Source organism: Abrus precatorius, unplaced genomic scaffold (assembly GCF_003935025.1).
Source record: "Abrus precatorius isolate BTA unplaced genomic scaffold, Abrus_2018 Scaffold4, whole genome shotgun sequence".
In the NCBI taxonomy this organism is placed as follows: domain Eukaryota; kingdom Viridiplantae; phylum Streptophyta; class Magnoliopsida; order Fabales; family Fabaceae; genus Abrus; species Abrus precatorius.
The window spans coordinates 4,363,668-4,380,772 of NW_020874384.1; the positions used below are offsets into that span (position 1 = coordinate 4,363,668).

Below are 17,105 nucleotides of genomic sequence, written 5' to 3' on the forward strand. Positions count from 1 at the left end.
AAATTTCTTGGACAAACATAGAAGGGACAACGTGGCAAAATATAAGCTGTCAGATGAATAATCTAGGCATAAACGAGAGTCACACGTCAAAGATAAGGCCAAACCGTACGTTATACAAATATGAAATATCCCAAAGCAACACTTGTCTTTGCCTTCAGGCTTCAGTTGAGTGTGAGTTATGGCAGCAAATGCTGGAAATTTGGTATCGCCGAGGAGCTTCAACCCAATATTCAATCCATGCCACGTTGCAGCCAAGTTCAAAACCTTCAGATTGCTCTCTCGGTTTCACTCTCACAATAATCTCTCTGTCACTGCTTCTAAAAGAAAGGATAACTTGCACTCTCCGGTGGTAATATACAAACAAATTGTGTCTTCCATTTATATATATATATTACGACCAATGGTATTTACTTCATGCGATCAAACGTAGATTGGGAAGAACACGACCAGGGCTGCTCGCCGTCTGATCACAATATCACCAGGTGATGGCAAATATCATGGGGATTGGACATGTGACTTTCTCGTGTCTTTGCACGACCTACACTTACAAGATTTGATTGAAGTTGAAGATGACCCACATAAGAATGCCCAAGTTTTCGTCAACCTCTCCATCCAAAAGGTGCTTCCAGATGTTTTTAACGTGTGTTGTGAACTATAATTATGATACACGGATATCCTATCAGATGCCAAACATATCTAATACGGGTGATATAACTAATCTAAAAATATATTGGATACCATGCGTGCATCATACATATTTAGATTTGTATTCACGCTCATAAAAACATAATAATTATGTAATTGCAGCTCTTCAAATTAAAAACATACATCTTCAACATTACTAAAAATGAAATAAAACTATAAATCATTATTGTCAGATTATTGCCTATTGCCTACAAACAGGAATAGTATCAATATCATTCCTTTCTTGAGCATCATACGTAAAGATAACAGCTTCCATCTCTAATTCATTAGAAGATATGACTTCTATGTTCCTACCTTATACGTGCTTCTATATCTCATTGATTTTCACAACTTTTTTAAAGACTTGGATACTTCACGATACATATTGGTGAAGTATTCCGCAGTATCAGTATTAAATATGTATTCGATATGGATACATGATACATATATGTGAAGCAAATGCAAGTAACCATACTTCACCGGGTGAAAATGAAAATTTTAAATTTAAATTACGATTGAAACTGACTAATATGCCAAACAAGGTTACTTCTCTATGTTAATGATGGCACAATCTTCAATTATATTTTGTAACTTCGTTGACTAGAAATAATACCCCCTAATTTCAAATTCAATTGTTTAGTCACTTGTCAACACTTTACATGGTAATGCCAGCATGCTAGCTTTGGTTTATCGGTGGATGGAAGAGTCACGACATCCTTCCCTAGAAAATGTAGCAATTGTTCGGCCCCATATTGCCGACAGGTATTATCTTCCATCATGAACATGTACTGATTAATTTCTTGTAATGAGGTTTGTTACAAACCTTAACAATGTATGCTTTCTTTTCCATTCAAATACCATGCATGGATCACTACTGATTGTGATCTCTTATTGTATCTTTGAATTTGATCTTTTCTAAACCCTCTTTCACGTCTTTTTTCAGATTTGTAAGACCTCTTATATAACGAAAACAGTTTGTACATAAATACTTAGATGTATATAGCGCTAAACTTAACAAAGTTCATTCCTTAGATTAAGTGCTTATTGAGAAGAGAGAGGACCTCGTGTCCTTAACCGGTCATCAAAATTATACTTGTATGATTAGTCTCACAGATTTGCTTGTTGCTTGAGATACCTGGTCAAAGATTAAAATATTATGAAAGCCAATTATTTATTGGAGTTTGTTGTCAATTAATTTATTAATAAAGCCTGGTACATTTAGGCATTAAGCACATTACCTCACATTTGTGTGAGGCAAAACAATGAGACGAGACTAATTTTAATCAGATGATAAAAACTGTGTAAAAGTAGTGTGTGTGGATAAAATTATTCTTAATTCATATGTACGTACATATATATATATATAGAGAGAGAGAGAGAGGATGGATACTGTGTTCAAGTGACTGAAGTTTAGAAAATAATATTCAATACGATGTCTGAATTTGGGAGAAAATTAAGTGCACAAATACACGTAAGAATTTCTTGGAATGAAAATATGTTATTTGGCTGCTAAATGTTATTGTGATTAAAATTTTGCTGTCTATTTAAATTTATGCTTATGTTTTCAGCACATATACACAAAGCATGCACATGAATAATACATTCTCCAAATTATCTAATCTTGAAGACGTCATCTAAATTGTCAAATGTTGCTTATGTTTTTATGTGTGCCCTTGAATTAATTCTATGGATGACTGTGTCTTAACTAATTGTTACAGATTGACACAAAATTTAATGTGTGGGTTCTTATGGCAAGTCGAGATGATCGCAAGGTATCACTACCTGAAATTGGAGGCGACCCTTATGTAAGTCTATGAACCTGATTAGTTTTATTCTATTGTGTCTTCTATTGCACATAGATAGAAGTGCTCTAAATTAGTTTCTACTCAGAAGTCTACTGCTATTTTCTTCTGTAGAATACAAAAAAATATTTGAACGATTCAAAAGAATACATGAAAATGCTAATATGATATTGAAAGTATTTAGATTCATATATCTATTTAGGATTTGGCTTGGTGGTAGCCGGACAAGTTTCTTCAACACCTTTCCAAGTTTGGTATGTTTTTATAAAAGGTAAATTCTATGTTATTCTTAAAAATTTTTAGGACACCGTACATAAAATTTTTTAACTAATAATATTTAGATATATATTTAAATAATAAATTTATTTAATAATAAATTATTATATTTATTATATTTGAATAAACTAAAAAATGGTTAAGTCTTCTAACAGAAATAAAAATGCAATAAAAAATAAACGAACTAAAATTTAAAAATAAAATAATAATATTATATTAATATATTTTGTTATAATTTTTTATTTTTTTTATTTATAATAAATAAAATAAAAAATTCAATATGTAATATATATATATATATATATATATATAATAATAATAATAATAATAGAAACATGTAACAAATAATATAATTTTAAATAAATTATATATATAATATATATATATATATATATATATATATATATATATATTATAATTTGTCATGTATTTCTTTTTTATTGGTATAAATTTTTTGGACATGCTACTTATAAATAAATTTTAGAGTACCACAGCATATACTTTTTATAAATCAAGATTGAATCAATGATAAATCATAGATTATATATTAAACTAATGCAATTCGCACGGACAAATTTTGAGTTCGGATATTCAACCTTGTAACAACTACTTCAAGTACAACAATTTTATTACACATTTACATCATTTGAATTCAATCTGGTAAGTCCCAAAGGAAGATATATTGGATTTTGCTCTTCTATAATGAGAAAGTATGTAAAGTAAATAAGTAAAAGCACATCCACCTTTGATTTTAAGTGAATGAGTTTACAAGGTACTTTAACATAAATTAAGGGTGAATATACTCTTACTTTATCATTTTAAATACTTTCTCACTTTAGGTGAACTAAATACATATTTGAGAACTATTAGTTAGAAGATAATGTATGCAGTCTTTCCCTCATAAGCAGAGATATTAGTTAATTTTAAAGGTTAACATATGAGGCTCAAAATATGTTACCGCAGAAGTTGCAACCTTTTCAAGGGATGTAGCTTTTAACAACCATATTTCAAGAAGGAATGGCAACACTTATACCAAATTTCTAGGCATGGGATGATTTCAAAGCATTTCATGTTCAATATTGTTGCAAAAATAATTAAGGGTAGTCTAACATAGCTACTCGTACAATACAGGTGATATATGTGAGACCAGGATACGAAGTTGATCTTGATTCTCTTGTACAAGATGCCATCCGGCTAAACTCCTCAGTAAATGTACATTGAGCAGAAAATCATGATTGCACCAGTTGGGTTTCAAAAAAATTTATTTTGGAAGCCCCTGGTTTTATATTTATATTTGTTTTTGCAGGATACGTGCTCGGAATTGTGCGAAAAATCTGAGGCTACAATACAATGTAAGCATATTTTATTGAATTCATGGCTACTAATGACCTTGTCATTGATTAATTTGCTTTTATTTATTTTGTAATACAAGGAACACCAGCAATACAAAGTATCCTTCAAAAATATCAAGATAAACTTATTAAAGATCATTTTATTTTTTAGATACAGGTGGACAAAGCCAGGCTTCTGTTGATAAAAGGTGGTCTAAACTATTGGAATTAAAGAAAGCAAATTTATGATTTGTGCTATAAAATAAGATATTTCATGTGTAGAATAATCATCCTTTCTACAAATAAATTTTATGTATAATGTATTTCTCCTCATTTCCCTTTATCACATTACCCATCTTACCCATCACTTTTCTCTCTTCTCTTCCTATCCCTCTCTTAAACTCTAACAAATTTTGGAAATCTTTTTGTGAGTATCCATTACTCATAATGTTTTGATGAATATTTTGCTTCTTTCTGAAAGGTATACCATTACTAATGAATGCTTGGATAATCTGTTTTACCAAGTTCCGCACATGCATTCTTCAGCAGAATTTGGATAGATGTTACAGTTCAGCATTTTAGACTCTCGTGCAGTCGAGATTATTATAGTTTTAAGCCGTGAATTTTGTTAACTCTCGTACCTTTTTAGTGTTTACATTTAAATTTCCTTTTGTGATGAATAAAGTTGATTTAGAACGTATGGTTCAACTTTTCTTAAAAAAATCTACAGTTAAGGCTGTGAAATTATTTGAATAAGTGAATCGGCATAACTAATCTGAAACTAATATCACTGCATTCCAATTTCCAAATTCGAAATTGAAAATGACACTTCGAGCTTTCTGCCACAGGAATTCTTTTTCAATGACAGGCAGCTATAAATGCTATCTTCATTAAAAAAAATGTTAATAATCTAAATCGTAATTATTCATACCAAAAAATGGTAATAATTTCAATTGTCATCCATATTGATTACAAGCCGAGCTTTCAACGAACAAGATCCACATGGAAGAATCACTGACCCTGGTGAAGTATCAACATTGACTATAGATATCCTACTTTCCTCACTCAATACGGAATATCCCATTTTCAGCAATTCCAGTGAGTCTACAGAGAAGTAATCACCGCATCGGCACTGATAAAACAGTTCCAATGCTTCTCCAACATTTTCAATTATCATATCCTGTAAGCTCAAATCTTCTGCAACTTCAGCAGCCGAGACATCCCGCCTTGAACTTTGCAGCTCATTATCATAAAATAAACGGGAGCTCGAATTACCCAGAATTTCCCATGCCTTTTGTACTTTAAGAAATCTCTCTCCAGCTGTTGGACTGCTGGATGTTTCACTTGTCTTCAATAGCTTATCAGGATGTAAACTGAGTATAGCACCACGGTAACTAGCACGGATTTCTTCATAATTTGCATCTTCCTTGACATTGAGAACCTCATAATGGGTTTCCTCAATGGCATTCTTGTCCAGAAGCATTTTTTATGTTGCTTGTTCTCAAATTACTAAAAATGTCAACGGTGTCTGCATTCAGCAGATAAACATCAGAACCAGCAAACAGTCATACTATTATCACAAAAAAGTACAAGTCTAATTATAATACTCAAACCATATATCACAAATTCTCTTACAAATCTACAAATCAATGGAATCCAACTGAATCCCAATGTTTGGAGTGTATTATAACTTCAGTCATAATTTCTCAAAACATAGTAGTTGTTCTGAGATTTAGCAATGCATTTCCGGAAACCAACTCAGCAATGTTAAAAAATTACACCAGTATTAAATATTAACCAAAAGTTACATTACTTCATTTTGAAGGCTCAGAAACTATATCCCAATTATAACAATACAATATTAAGTCCAGAAGCACCAAATCAAATGTATACCAGTCGCACAATACAAGAATCCAAAGGCACAGAACCAATCCACCCATGACAAAATTTAAAAAAATAATAAAATAAAATAAACAACGAAAGAACTATGATATAATCGAAGGGGATTTGCATGAGATAAGAGTGTGCACTCAGTATCCACGATTCCACATTCCTACAAACAAACTATAATGCAATCACCCCACACATAAAGTAAACGCAAACAAAAGGGATTACTACTAGTATTCAATTTTGATACGTATAGAAGCATATCAGGCTGGCTGGTGCATCAGAGAGAAGAGCGCCACACCCATCAAACACTTCTAAAACCTATGCGAAGATAGAGTGGCAGTTTTCTCTTTACAACACCAGGTTATTGCTATTAAGAGAGAGAGAGACTGAATAAAAAAGGATATAGAAACAGTGTGTTCTATAGAAATATAATGCGTCAAAATGTAAACCGCAGATACATGGTTAATATAATCAAACAGTGGAGAAATCATTAACCGCAGTGGTTCGGTTTTAAGACAACAAACCATCCGAACCTATCATAAAAAGTACATGCAGTTTGGTTAAGATCTGTTAGAGCCTGATATCCCAACCAGACTTGGATCGGTTAAATTGGTTTTGATGCACGTAACCTTTTACAATGAATCTCAAATATCACAAATACAAATATATTCTAAAAAACAAACATTAAAACTGAAAATAGTACAACTTACATGTGAAATACCACTCTTCAGATCGAACATTAAATTCTCACAAATTTCATCTCAGAACTCAACAGTGCATAATTTGTAGTACCACTCTTCAGATTGTAGAAACAAATGTGTTCAATTGTTGCATTACATATATACAAAATTTCTGAAGGAATAAGTTGTTGTAATTGAGGAAGCCAAACATAAGGATACAACAAAATTGTCAAGGTGCAAGAACCTGTGTGCGACTATGAGGGGCTGAGGTATGTGCTCTTGATTGATGTCGAGAGGAGAGTACACAGCACAGAGATCGAAGGCAAAGAAAAGGAGACCCAACGATGCACAAGCACAAAGAAATTGAGAGAACACTGCAAACTGAGAGAGAATGGGAAGACGCAGATTTACCGATTTGGGAGAACTCAGAGGCGGCACGGTATTTGGCTTTCATTAAATGCGGTTCGGATTGGTTCCTTTAGAAGGGGAACCGAAAACTAAATTCTTTTGCCAAAAAAATTAAAAACCCGATTTTTTCGTTATTTTTTAAAGTAATTTATTCGGTAGTGCCTTATTTCATAAATAGTACACTTAATTTTATATTTTATACGAATAAAAATAAATTTAGTGGTTTATTTAAAAATATATAAATATTTTTAAAAATATTAAAAAAATTATACTTGTTAATTTTGAAAAGAGTACAATATTTTTTCAAGCTTACATGTACTGTATAGCAACTATTTTTAATTAGCTATTGATCGTAACAAATTAATTATTTATTCTCATTTCTTTTTTTTATTTTGAGAATTTATTAAGTAGATAGAATAAACATGTCAAATTGGAAAGTTTTAAATTAAAAAAAAAGTATTTACTATAGTACTTATAAATTTGTGAGAGTATTTTATACTTTTTAAATTAACAGTTGGGATTATTTTAATATTTTAAAAATTAGAAAATATTAATATTTTTTTAACTAAATTACTAATCTCGTTATCTATTAATATAAAATTAACGGTGATGATTGTTCTGTAAGAGAAGGTACCAAAACTTTTTAATTATAGGAGTAAAATAAATTTTATCTTTAAAAAATTAAGTTTAACTGATATTTTTATCTCTATGTTTGACTAACTTTTAGTCTTTATATATAAATAATTTATAAATTAGTCTTTATACATACATTTAATTTCAATTTAGGCATTGCTATTACATTTATACTAAAGAATGTTTAAATAAATCCTCTTATATTAACAATGTTCTACTTTTTTTAAATTGATGTTTACTTAAAAGTTTTTTGCTTTTAGTTGAATTTGTTTTCTCTACGATTTTGGATGCATACCCACAATTTGTATTATTATTACAACTTAGTACAATGATAAAATGAAAGTCATAACAAACTAATGAAAAATCGAACTTGAAATCCTTCATGTAATAAACTAGTCTAGTGGTGGCTAACAAATAAGCATAGCAAAGAGATGCAACAAATGCTTAGCATCATATGCTGTGTAGAAAGAAAGATAATTAGCATGACAAACCTCATCATAATGTTGACGTTCATTCTTATGCAAGAACTTCAAGATTTATGTTACCCTAAATCTTATCTTTTTCAGTAAAACTTTTTCCTAATTTTTTTACCACTATTCATTTATCTTTCCATTTTTATTTATTAACACACTTTCACATTACCCATCCCCTGCTTCCACAAAAAAATCTAAGTTTTTGTTAAAGCTTTAGGAGATAGGAGATTGCATCTCACATTAAACAATTGTATTTTGGGTAGTACATGGACACAAGCGATGCAAATTATCTGTCATATATATTCTATGAAGTCATGTTGACTCAGGAGTATTTTAAGGAGGAGTTGTTTCAAGATGTGAATATTGCAAACAAATAATTGAGGTTTCTTGTTAGATTCATAATGATGTATTTGATTTTGAACTGAAAAAAAAATGGTGCATTAATTGGTTAATCAACTTAAAGTATTAGTTGAAAAATGCAAGAGAACATTTAAGGTTTTTTCTTGTTAATTTTGTTTTGTATACTTTGCTAAAACATAATTTGAAAACCTTGAAGTGAACCAAGAAGAGAAATGTTGTCAATACAAGAAAGTTTATTTAACGTTGTTTAGTTTAACTGTAACTTTAGAGAATAAATCAAGAATAATATATGTATAAAATTGATTTACAAAATTTTTACCTATAAATACTAACTTACAAATGTAAGTTAAATATAAGGATGAAAATACTGTTTAAACCTAAAAATTAAAAAAAAATTAATTATATTTAATTTATTGTTTTAACTTGTATCAAATATAAAAAAAAAATTATTATACTTTTATCCTATTGTGTTTTTATTTAATTCTTATATCTTATTTTGTATTTTATCATAATCAAATAAGAGCGTCTAATTTCATTTTAATTTTTTACCATAACTATTTCATCATTTTGAAAATATAAAAATAATTTATTTTGGTTTATAAATTAATTTTATGTTAAAAAATATATTGTTGAAATTGATTTGAAAATCAAATTCATGCTTAAAAACATAATAAATGAATTGAACTAATCTTGTCTTACGTGGGTCCAAGAACACATACTAAAAGCATTAAAGACACTCCATTAATTGTTTTAAATTGCCATAAAAAAATATGTATTGAATGTTGTTAATAACTTTGGGATAATAAGAGCATGTTTTGGGATAATAAGAGCATGTTTGTTTGTATTTGTAAAAAGAGTTTTCTCTTTTAAAATAAAAATATATACTTATTTCTTTTATTTAAATTTTTTTAAAAAGTGCAAATAAATGTACTTTAAATATTTTTATTTTCATTAAATACTTTTTTATTTTAAATTTTTAACATGTGTCATTGGACAAATTAAAAAAAACTATATGTTGTAAGGACTTATTTAATATCTTGAGAAATGCTGACAACACATTATTTAATATACTTTTTTAAAATGCTTTTAATTATTAAATAAAATTTATTAAAATTATGTGACTCTCACTCTTAATTTTATAATATTTTTTATACTTTTATAATTTTTAATAAATTTTAGTCAATAAATAAAAATATTTTTAAAAAAATAAGTGTGTTAGAAAGTGTTTTTCCAATACTCTTCTCGTTACCTTTATTTAGAATATGTAAAATGGATAAATTTACAGGAACAAAATTATCACTCAAATAATCAAAACTAAATTAAGGTTCAACTTGAATAAACATATATAAGATTTTTTAAATAAAAAAATAGAGAAATTGTTTCTAACATATAAGAAAAATTGTATTCAATTTTTTACGCTGCTCTTAAGAATTTCTCTTGAAATTTATCTAAATTGGATCTAAATCATATGCTTTCAAATTCAACCAAATTCAAGTAGATTTTTAAAATATTCACAACTTGAATTAAAAATTTTCAATTTCTATTATGTAATATTCCAAACAAATAACTTTAGTTATAAATCAAATCTAGAATGTTTCTCAAACGCATAAACAAGGGCATTAACTACAAAATTTAAGAGGCTTATATTACACATAGCCAATCTATTACTTCATATGAAGTCAGAAAATATGTAGTTACTATTTTGTTATTTTATAACCTTTAATTTAAATTGCCGTATAGTGGATAGTTGTAGTTTACTTTAGCAATTATTTCACAGCTTCTAGCTAAACTCAGCCTGACCTGTGACAAATTCCACCAGTACACATCAGCTACTTTGTTAAACTAATTTACAAAGTCATCAATCCCATACAGTGATTTAATTGAACTGATTTTGCATACAGATGTTTCTCACGTTAATTAATGCAGGACATAGCTTCATACAGACAATTCAACCATTTTGTTCATTTTCTCCTCCGAATGGGCATCTTTACACACATGGTGAGTTTAAGGAACCAGTTCTAAACAATGTTTTCGGACGACTTAGAGAGTGTTTGTTTTCGTTTTTAAAAATAATTTTCTATTTTTAAAAATAAAATTTAATATAAATTTATATTATATTTTATTTTTAAAAACTGAAAATTGTTTTTAAAACAATAATCAAACATACCCTTACTAACCCCAAGCCCACACTATTTTTCCTAATTTTGCGGCCCCTAGCCTTTTAATGAATCCCGTATGCCGAGTGTCATTTTGTACCACATAAGCTTCCATTTCTTTGTAAATTACTAGATTTCTATAATTAACAAAGGAATAAAAAATGTTATTAGTACAGTAAAGATGGTTAATAAATGGCAGTCACGGCCAATTGAGATGTCTTAGTGCATCCTCACTCAAGTTCCAAGCTCCTTCCGCCATCTCATCATATAGCTGGTTCCATCCCCAACTCGAATACCCCAAGAAAAACCAGTAATCACCGATTGGTTGATTTGCTGACTTCAGCTCCTCAATTTTACGAAGTGTCTTTACATGATCAAGGAAGTAAATTCCAGGCAGGATATCAGGTAAATTATTTTCAGAAACTGCTCTAGTTAAGGATAAAAGAGGCATTCCTGTTTTCACAACTGGACCCCCAAGGGACAAAGGAGCCTCTTTCAATTTTTCCAAGCCTTCTTCCAATTTAGGCAGAAAACTCCACTCTGTATGTTTGTTGATGATAAGACCTTGAAATCCGGTTGTTTGATCGGCTGCAACAATGAGAATCTTTGATCCATCAAATGGCTGAACCCCCAAAAGCTGTTCTGTGGCAATTAGCACTGAACCAATCACCACGTGAGGCAATGTTTCATGCAGTGGTGACATCATCAGGTTAGGTCTGACCACCTGGTCCAGCATTCGGTCTTGACCAGGGGATCCATGATATTTGTTGAGTGTATGAAGTGACTCCTCATGTATTTCAGTTTGCAAATTATCATATAAGTTCTGATTCTTGACTACTCTTTCAGATCGCCACAAACCTGCTACTGGAACCAAGAAACAAAGTCGAGAATAAAGTCAGACTACCATAGTAAATGTTTTAAGTTTGAAGAAACAGAAGACAGGGAATTAAAAAATGATGTGCTATAAGAAGCAGAAGGCATAGAAGATACACTAGTAGCCACAAGTCTACGGACTCGACTAGTCAAGTCCATCTGAAGCTTGAATGGAACCTCATAACTCCAAGTAGGTATCAGGAATCAAAAGGGACATGAAATGAGGATGAGTCATGTGATGATGATAATGAGAAAGTATGTGATCCAAGTTTGACATAACAATATTTGATTCAGATGCTATTTGATAAACTATATATACAACAATAGTATATCACACATGAATGTTTACCTTTGTCTCTAACAAGATGATGAAAGTTGCTCCCGTGCTCAGCCACAAATTCTATAACATCAATTACAGACATATCTCCTTCATAAAATAGAGGTTTCTTCGTTTCCGCTGGAAATAAAACCAGAGCAGGATAAAGTTCCCTCTGCATATAAGAAGTACAACCAACAGTATTAACCAGAGACTATATACAAATGGCTGTAGTGTCCAAAACTTTCAACTGCATAACATTTCAAATTGGTGGGCCAGACAATTCACTATTTAATGCAATGTTATTTCAAATAAATCATAGATGACATCCATCATATTTCTTCATGGTATCCACTGATAACAAAAATAAAATAAACATCTGAACATTCCTCTAGTCTTTGCAATGCATTTTAATCAATCTCATCTCAAATTTTATTATTCTAATTGATCCATACTTCCCACATATAAAATATACAAACATAACTAAGCAACAGTTGTGCATGAAAATTACTGCTTCAAGAGTTGTTAACAAAGCAGAGAAAACTTTCAAAAAGACATTGATGTCATTTAATTCTTGTAGATGTTCTAGGCAGAAAGGATTCCTTTCATTGATATTCCAAATATCCACTGAATGAAAATTAGTATGATGACCCTGCTAACTGGATTTCATTTTTCGTATTTGAACTGATTAAATTAGTTGGACTTGTCCATTTTAAGAAATCAGATTCAGGTTCAAAAACAATGATTGACAATTCGAGCTTCAATCATTTGAAACATTTTTATTTTTCTGGCTAAAAGCAGAGCAGAGCATCATTTTAGCCCAATATTCTAAATTTTTTCATAAAAGCACCAATCAACAATCCATCATCTTGATTTGATCAGACAATAATGACAGAGATGAGCAACATATTGCCAAATAAATAGTTAAATACAACCACTAATAAACTCAAGATTCAGGAAAAGTGTGACAACAATACATGATAGATGTAAGAAAGTGAAAAACTGGAGGACTGGAAAACTTAGTTCCATGAGTACCTGATCTACTGACTTCAGTATTAAGTCACAGTCATTCAATGTGCAATCCAACAAGTAGATTACCGGAAGCTTCATTGTAACATAATCCAAATTTTCTGCCATGTGATGATCGATTGTCAAACTTTCAGAGACCATATCTACCATTTATCAGGAACTTCTTCCAAAATCAATTCAAATAACATCATCCAACATCAATCAAGTCCACCAAATAGGATAAGAACCGATGGGATTCATGTTCCGATCAGATGTGCAGAGTCAAAATCATATACAAATTACAAGTGAAAACTAACATTCCATTATCAAGTAACAATAATTTGATAGTCTCAAGCAGTTGGTGGGAACAACGAGCAGAAGAGAGACAAGAACAGCTAATTGCCAGTATTGAGGGAAACCACCAGTTTACTAAAAGAAAAAACACAAGCATCTCTCTATTTAGAGAAACCAAGACATGGCAAAACTTTCAGAAACAAATATCCTAAACAAGCATTGTAACTGGGTGAAACATGTGGTTGTAGAGTGTACAGACAGAGAGAAGTATGCACACACACACACACACACAATCTTACCATGATCAGAGATATTTCTCACGTTCAGAGATTCCTTCTTTAACATATCCACATAGCCCTTGATGGCCTGATATACTTCCCGGACAATCATTTCCATTCTCTGGCAGAATGCACACCAACTATTACTAAACAATACCAATACATCTTTATTCCATGCATTAGAAGTATTTTCTTTGTTAGAAAGGTTAAAACCGATAACAAGTTCAGAAAAAGTATAAGCTGTGATTCGAGGTACAGAATCCACTTCGTGAAAATCCAAATTAACATATGGTGGATGGGTGGCCTCCCTTTGGCCTCGAAGAACATGCTCTGACTGCTGATATGGAAGTAGGGTCCCATTAAGAAATTCTGAGAGAAAACCATACAGTGAAGAGAAGTTGAAACTTCTCTCTTCAGGGTAAACATAATGTTGCTGCTGGGAGGGATCAACTATGACCAAAGATGGAATTTTACAACCACCAGTGAGTCTTTTAAGCAATTGGTAGTTACCATCAGAATAGAAAAAAGAACCACTAAAACCAAGAAAATGAGCCTGTTCTCCACTATACGTGTTTCCACCTAAGGAATCATCTGTTTCTGGTCTCAAAACTTTGGCAGTCCGTTCATGATCTGCAATGGATTCTTCAGATTGCACAGATTTTATCTCTTCACTTGTGACAATAGAAGGTCTCTTCACTTCATCATGCTGAGAAGATAACACAGTCAATTTGGGATTTTGCTCATGATCTCCAGCAGATCTATGCAGATCTCCATCCTGCATTACAGTGTCTCTATGGCCTTCTTGAGAAGTTTCTGTTGAAACTTGATTTGATTGAACTTCTGAATGTGATTGTTGTGTATCAGTTAACCCAATATCAATGTCGTCAGATAAAAGTTCAAAACCTAAATCCTTTGCCAGGGAGCTTAGTTTTCTATCCTTCTTTTGCTGGAGAAGATAACCCAATATCTCATTCAAAGAACTACCTTGTAAATCAGAAGCTACATTATCCAATCTAACTTGCTTACCCTCATTTACAATCACGATGGAAGAAATCTTCTCCTTTAGTTTAATCTTCTGAGATGTCACAGACAGCTTTAACCTAGGATGCTCATATGTACTCTTGAAGCCACGGTATTCTTGGATAGAAATTTTCTCATTATTATCATTATTATTCTCACCCGTTTGATTCACACGAAGACAGTGCTGTGCCAACACTCTAAAAGATTTAAGAGTTTCCTCACTTTTCCTCCTAGTTTCTGAGGAGTCAGATGATCTATCAACAAATAGAAGAACTGATGGCTTTTTTGCTGGTAGAATGGGCTCTTGATCATGTCCACTACTTTCCAGCTAAATGGTGACAAACAAAACAGTGTAAGTCCCAAAAATAGATTAATTAATTGAAAGAAAGATGGATGTTTGTGTATTGGCGGTGTGTCTATATCAGTTAAATAAACTAGTTCTCAACAATAATCAGAGATGGGCTTAGATCTAGGATACAAAAGCAATGAATATAACAACATGACACGCACTGCAGAACATAGAACAAAAGTTAGAAAGATTTTACTTACCTCTATGACAAAATAACTATTCATCTGCAAAACATAGTTCAAGTCATCCTCTTTTTTGAGAATATTTGAACAACTTGCACATCCAGCCAGGTAGTGAACTGCAAACCATGGACCAGAATCACCAACACCCAGTGATGAAAGCATCGACCTATCTGAAACCAAGCCAAATCTATGCCGTTCCGGAGGCAAAAAGAATTCTCTCACAGCAGTCATGAATTTCAAGTAGAAAGAATGAAAACGCTCAAATTCATCAAATGAACAGGCAGAGCCCTCCAAAGGACCATAATTTACTGAGGTAAATTCCCCCAGCCAAGGAGCTTTACAAAACCCTTTATCAATGCCAAGTTCCACCTTGCACGTGTCCTCTGATAATTTGGAAAAAAAAGTAAACAATGAAATGTTGAATTTATTATTAAAGCCCAAGATTTTCACATAGTAATGCACTTAGATAATACCAGCCACCTTCTTGTTAGTCTTCCCCCTTGACACTTGCATTCTCTCATCCCCTCCGCTAAAACTCGTTCCAAGGTGATCATCCCCTGCAAGCAAAATTCCCACAAACTAATATCGTCTCACCTTCTGATCAGTGCTACAACACAACCATTAAGACATTCCAATCTCCAAATAACATAATACACATAAACTACACGCTATTATCAATGTCATACAAATGATTCCTGAAATAAGCAAGCAAAAGTTAAATAAGATAGGCATTACCAAACGTCATATTCATTAATTTAGACTCACCAAGCACCGTAAAGCCATTTTGTGTTGCATTATTTCTGGTACTTTTGGCGAGCAACTTAGGTGTCCATCCACAAAAATCAATGAGAACTAGAGCCTTATCAGTTGAATCGAGGAATAATCTGAAATCTAGAGGAGTGTTAAGGGCTTTGAGAGGAACCTCCTCGGGCGCAAGGGATATATAAGAATACAACGAAGACAATATATTTTGAGCTCTGAATCTTCCTCGGTACTTGTAAGATACAGAATAATGGAAATAAATCACCGTTATTTCATCAGTAGTAGCACCTACAGAATCTGCGAGCATTTTCTCACTGTTTCTATGCATCAACATGAGTTTTAAAGAGCCAAACTCCTGAGGTTTATCGGCAACTACGAGTGACAAGTCCTTCATAAGGGATCGAGACTCGCCAGACCCTGCGATTCAAAATCAAACACATTAAGACCAAAGCAACGCAAGACGCAATCTTCTTCGAGGTAATGTTGATAAGTTGAAGAAATGAAGAGTATTACAGGGAACGGTGACGAGAAGAAGGACGTGAGGATGGAGTCGGATCTGAGAAGAGAAATTGTGCTTTGTGAGGATCTGCCATTGGAACGATGAACAAGGATGTGGAATAAGGGATAACGATGCTATTGCTACGGCAAACACCGTCCATGAGAAGAGCTTCATCGTTAACTCTCTCAGTTGTAGCTGCGCTGTTCGACTGCCACTATAGCCGCCACTGTCTCCCAACTTTACCCACCGCAGCAACCTCTATGGATCGGGTCGGATTTAATTCGGATCCATTATCCAGACAATATTATCAACTGGATCAGGAGTTTTTTTTTTTCCTTACCCAGATATTTTTCAACCAGCAGATACTACGCAACCAAGACGTTTGACGTAAGTTAGTATACTTACGCCTCGTTGTCTCGTGTTATTTTTACGTCATGGTAGTAAATTAATAATAATAAATATTTACATTGTTAAATTTATCTTTTCAATGCAAGGTTGTGTTTTACTGTGATAAAAAAAATGTATAGACAAATATGTTAAAATTATAAATGATTAGCTTTAAGAGTTTAAGGGCAGATTGAAGTGACACGAAGAAAATATTAAAATAAAATTTAGAAAATGAGAAAATAAAATATAAGATTTGAAAAAAGATAAGACGATAGATTGAGCATTTGTCAGGCACGATATATTTTTAGTTCTCGTATTGTGGTTCTTTCATTCTTTTAATCATTTGATTTTGTTGATAAATTTAGTCATGGTAGGTTCCCAATTTAGCCAGGTAATCTGCAGCTTCGTGAGCTTGACGAGGGATATGGACTCTATGTCTTGAAT

At 31.9% G+C, this 17,105-nt stretch overlaps 3 protein-coding genes and 1 long non-coding RNA gene across 12 annotated transcripts; 1 reads left to right on the forward strand and 3 right to left on the reverse strand.

Moving 5' to 3' along the window:
• Positions 1 to 33: 33 nt before the first annotated feature.
• On the forward strand, positions 34 to 4,735 carry LOC113865894 (large ribosomal RNA subunit accumulation protein YCED homolog 2, chloroplastic). 6 transcript variants are annotated; one of them, XM_027500690.1, is made up of 7 exons: positions 34 to 270; positions 431 to 619; positions 1,357 to 1,446; positions 2,403 to 2,489; positions 3,894 to 3,974; positions 4,069 to 4,114; positions 4,266 to 4,735. In XM_027500690.1, the coding sequence occupies exons 1-7, from the start codon at positions 121 to 123 to the stop codon at positions 4,340 to 4,342; spliced, it is 720 nt and encodes a 239-aa protein (XP_027356491.1). In that variant the 5' UTR covers positions 34 to 120; the 3' UTR covers positions 4,343 to 4,735. The 6 variants fall into 6 exon arrangements, with proteins under 6 accessions (XP_027356491.1, XP_027356489.1, XP_027356494.1 ...); XM_027500688.1 differs by having other exon boundaries at positions 122 to 349; positions 4,272 to 4,712; XM_027500691.1 differs by having other exon boundaries at positions 123 to 349; positions 4,195 to 4,721.
• Positions 1,625 to 2,508, reverse strand: LOC113865898. Its single transcript, XR_003505019.1, has 3 exons — positions 2,401 to 2,508; positions 2,314 to 2,318; positions 1,625 to 1,672 (listed from the first exon to the last, which is right to left on the reverse strand). It is a non-coding gene; the product is annotated as an uncharacterized LOC113865898 (long non-coding RNA).
• Positions 4,736 to 4,954: 219 nt separating the features above from the next.
• LOC113865895 (DPH4 homolog) lies at positions 4,955 to 7,134 on the reverse strand. The gene is made up of 2 exons (XM_027500694.1): positions 6,694 to 7,134; positions 4,955 to 5,621 (listed from the first exon to the last, which is right to left on the reverse strand). Exon 2 carries the CDS (start codon positions 5,574 to 5,576, stop codon positions 5,043 to 5,045), a length of 534 nt encoding a protein of 177 aa, XP_027356495.1. The 5' UTR covers positions 5,577 to 5,621; positions 6,694 to 7,134; the 3' UTR covers positions 4,955 to 5,042.
• A 3,578-nt stretch (positions 7,135 to 10,712) lies between these two features.
• LOC113864927 lies at positions 10,713 to 16,648 on the reverse strand. Of its 4 annotated transcripts, none has more exons than XM_027499171.1 (8): positions 16,289 to 16,648; positions 15,779 to 16,192; positions 15,487 to 15,570; positions 15,032 to 15,396; positions 13,484 to 14,810; positions 12,918 to 13,012; positions 11,916 to 12,057; positions 10,713 to 11,557 (listed from the first exon to the last, which is right to left on the reverse strand). In XM_027499171.1, exons 1-8 carry the CDS (start codon positions 16,446 to 16,448, stop codon positions 10,893 to 10,895), a joined length of 3,252 nt encoding a protein of 1,083 aa, XP_027354972.1. In that variant the 5' UTR covers positions 16,449 to 16,648; the 3' UTR covers positions 10,713 to 10,892. The 4 variants fall into 4 exon arrangements, with proteins under 4 accessions (XP_027354972.1, XP_027354973.1, XP_027354974.1 ...); XM_027499172.1 differs by having other exon boundaries at positions 10,713 to 11,554; positions 16,289 to 16,617; XM_027499173.1 differs by lacking the exon at positions 16,289 to 16,648 and having other exon boundaries at positions 15,487 to 15,620; positions 15,779 to 15,909.
• Positions 16,649 to 17,105: the final 457 nt, after the last annotated feature.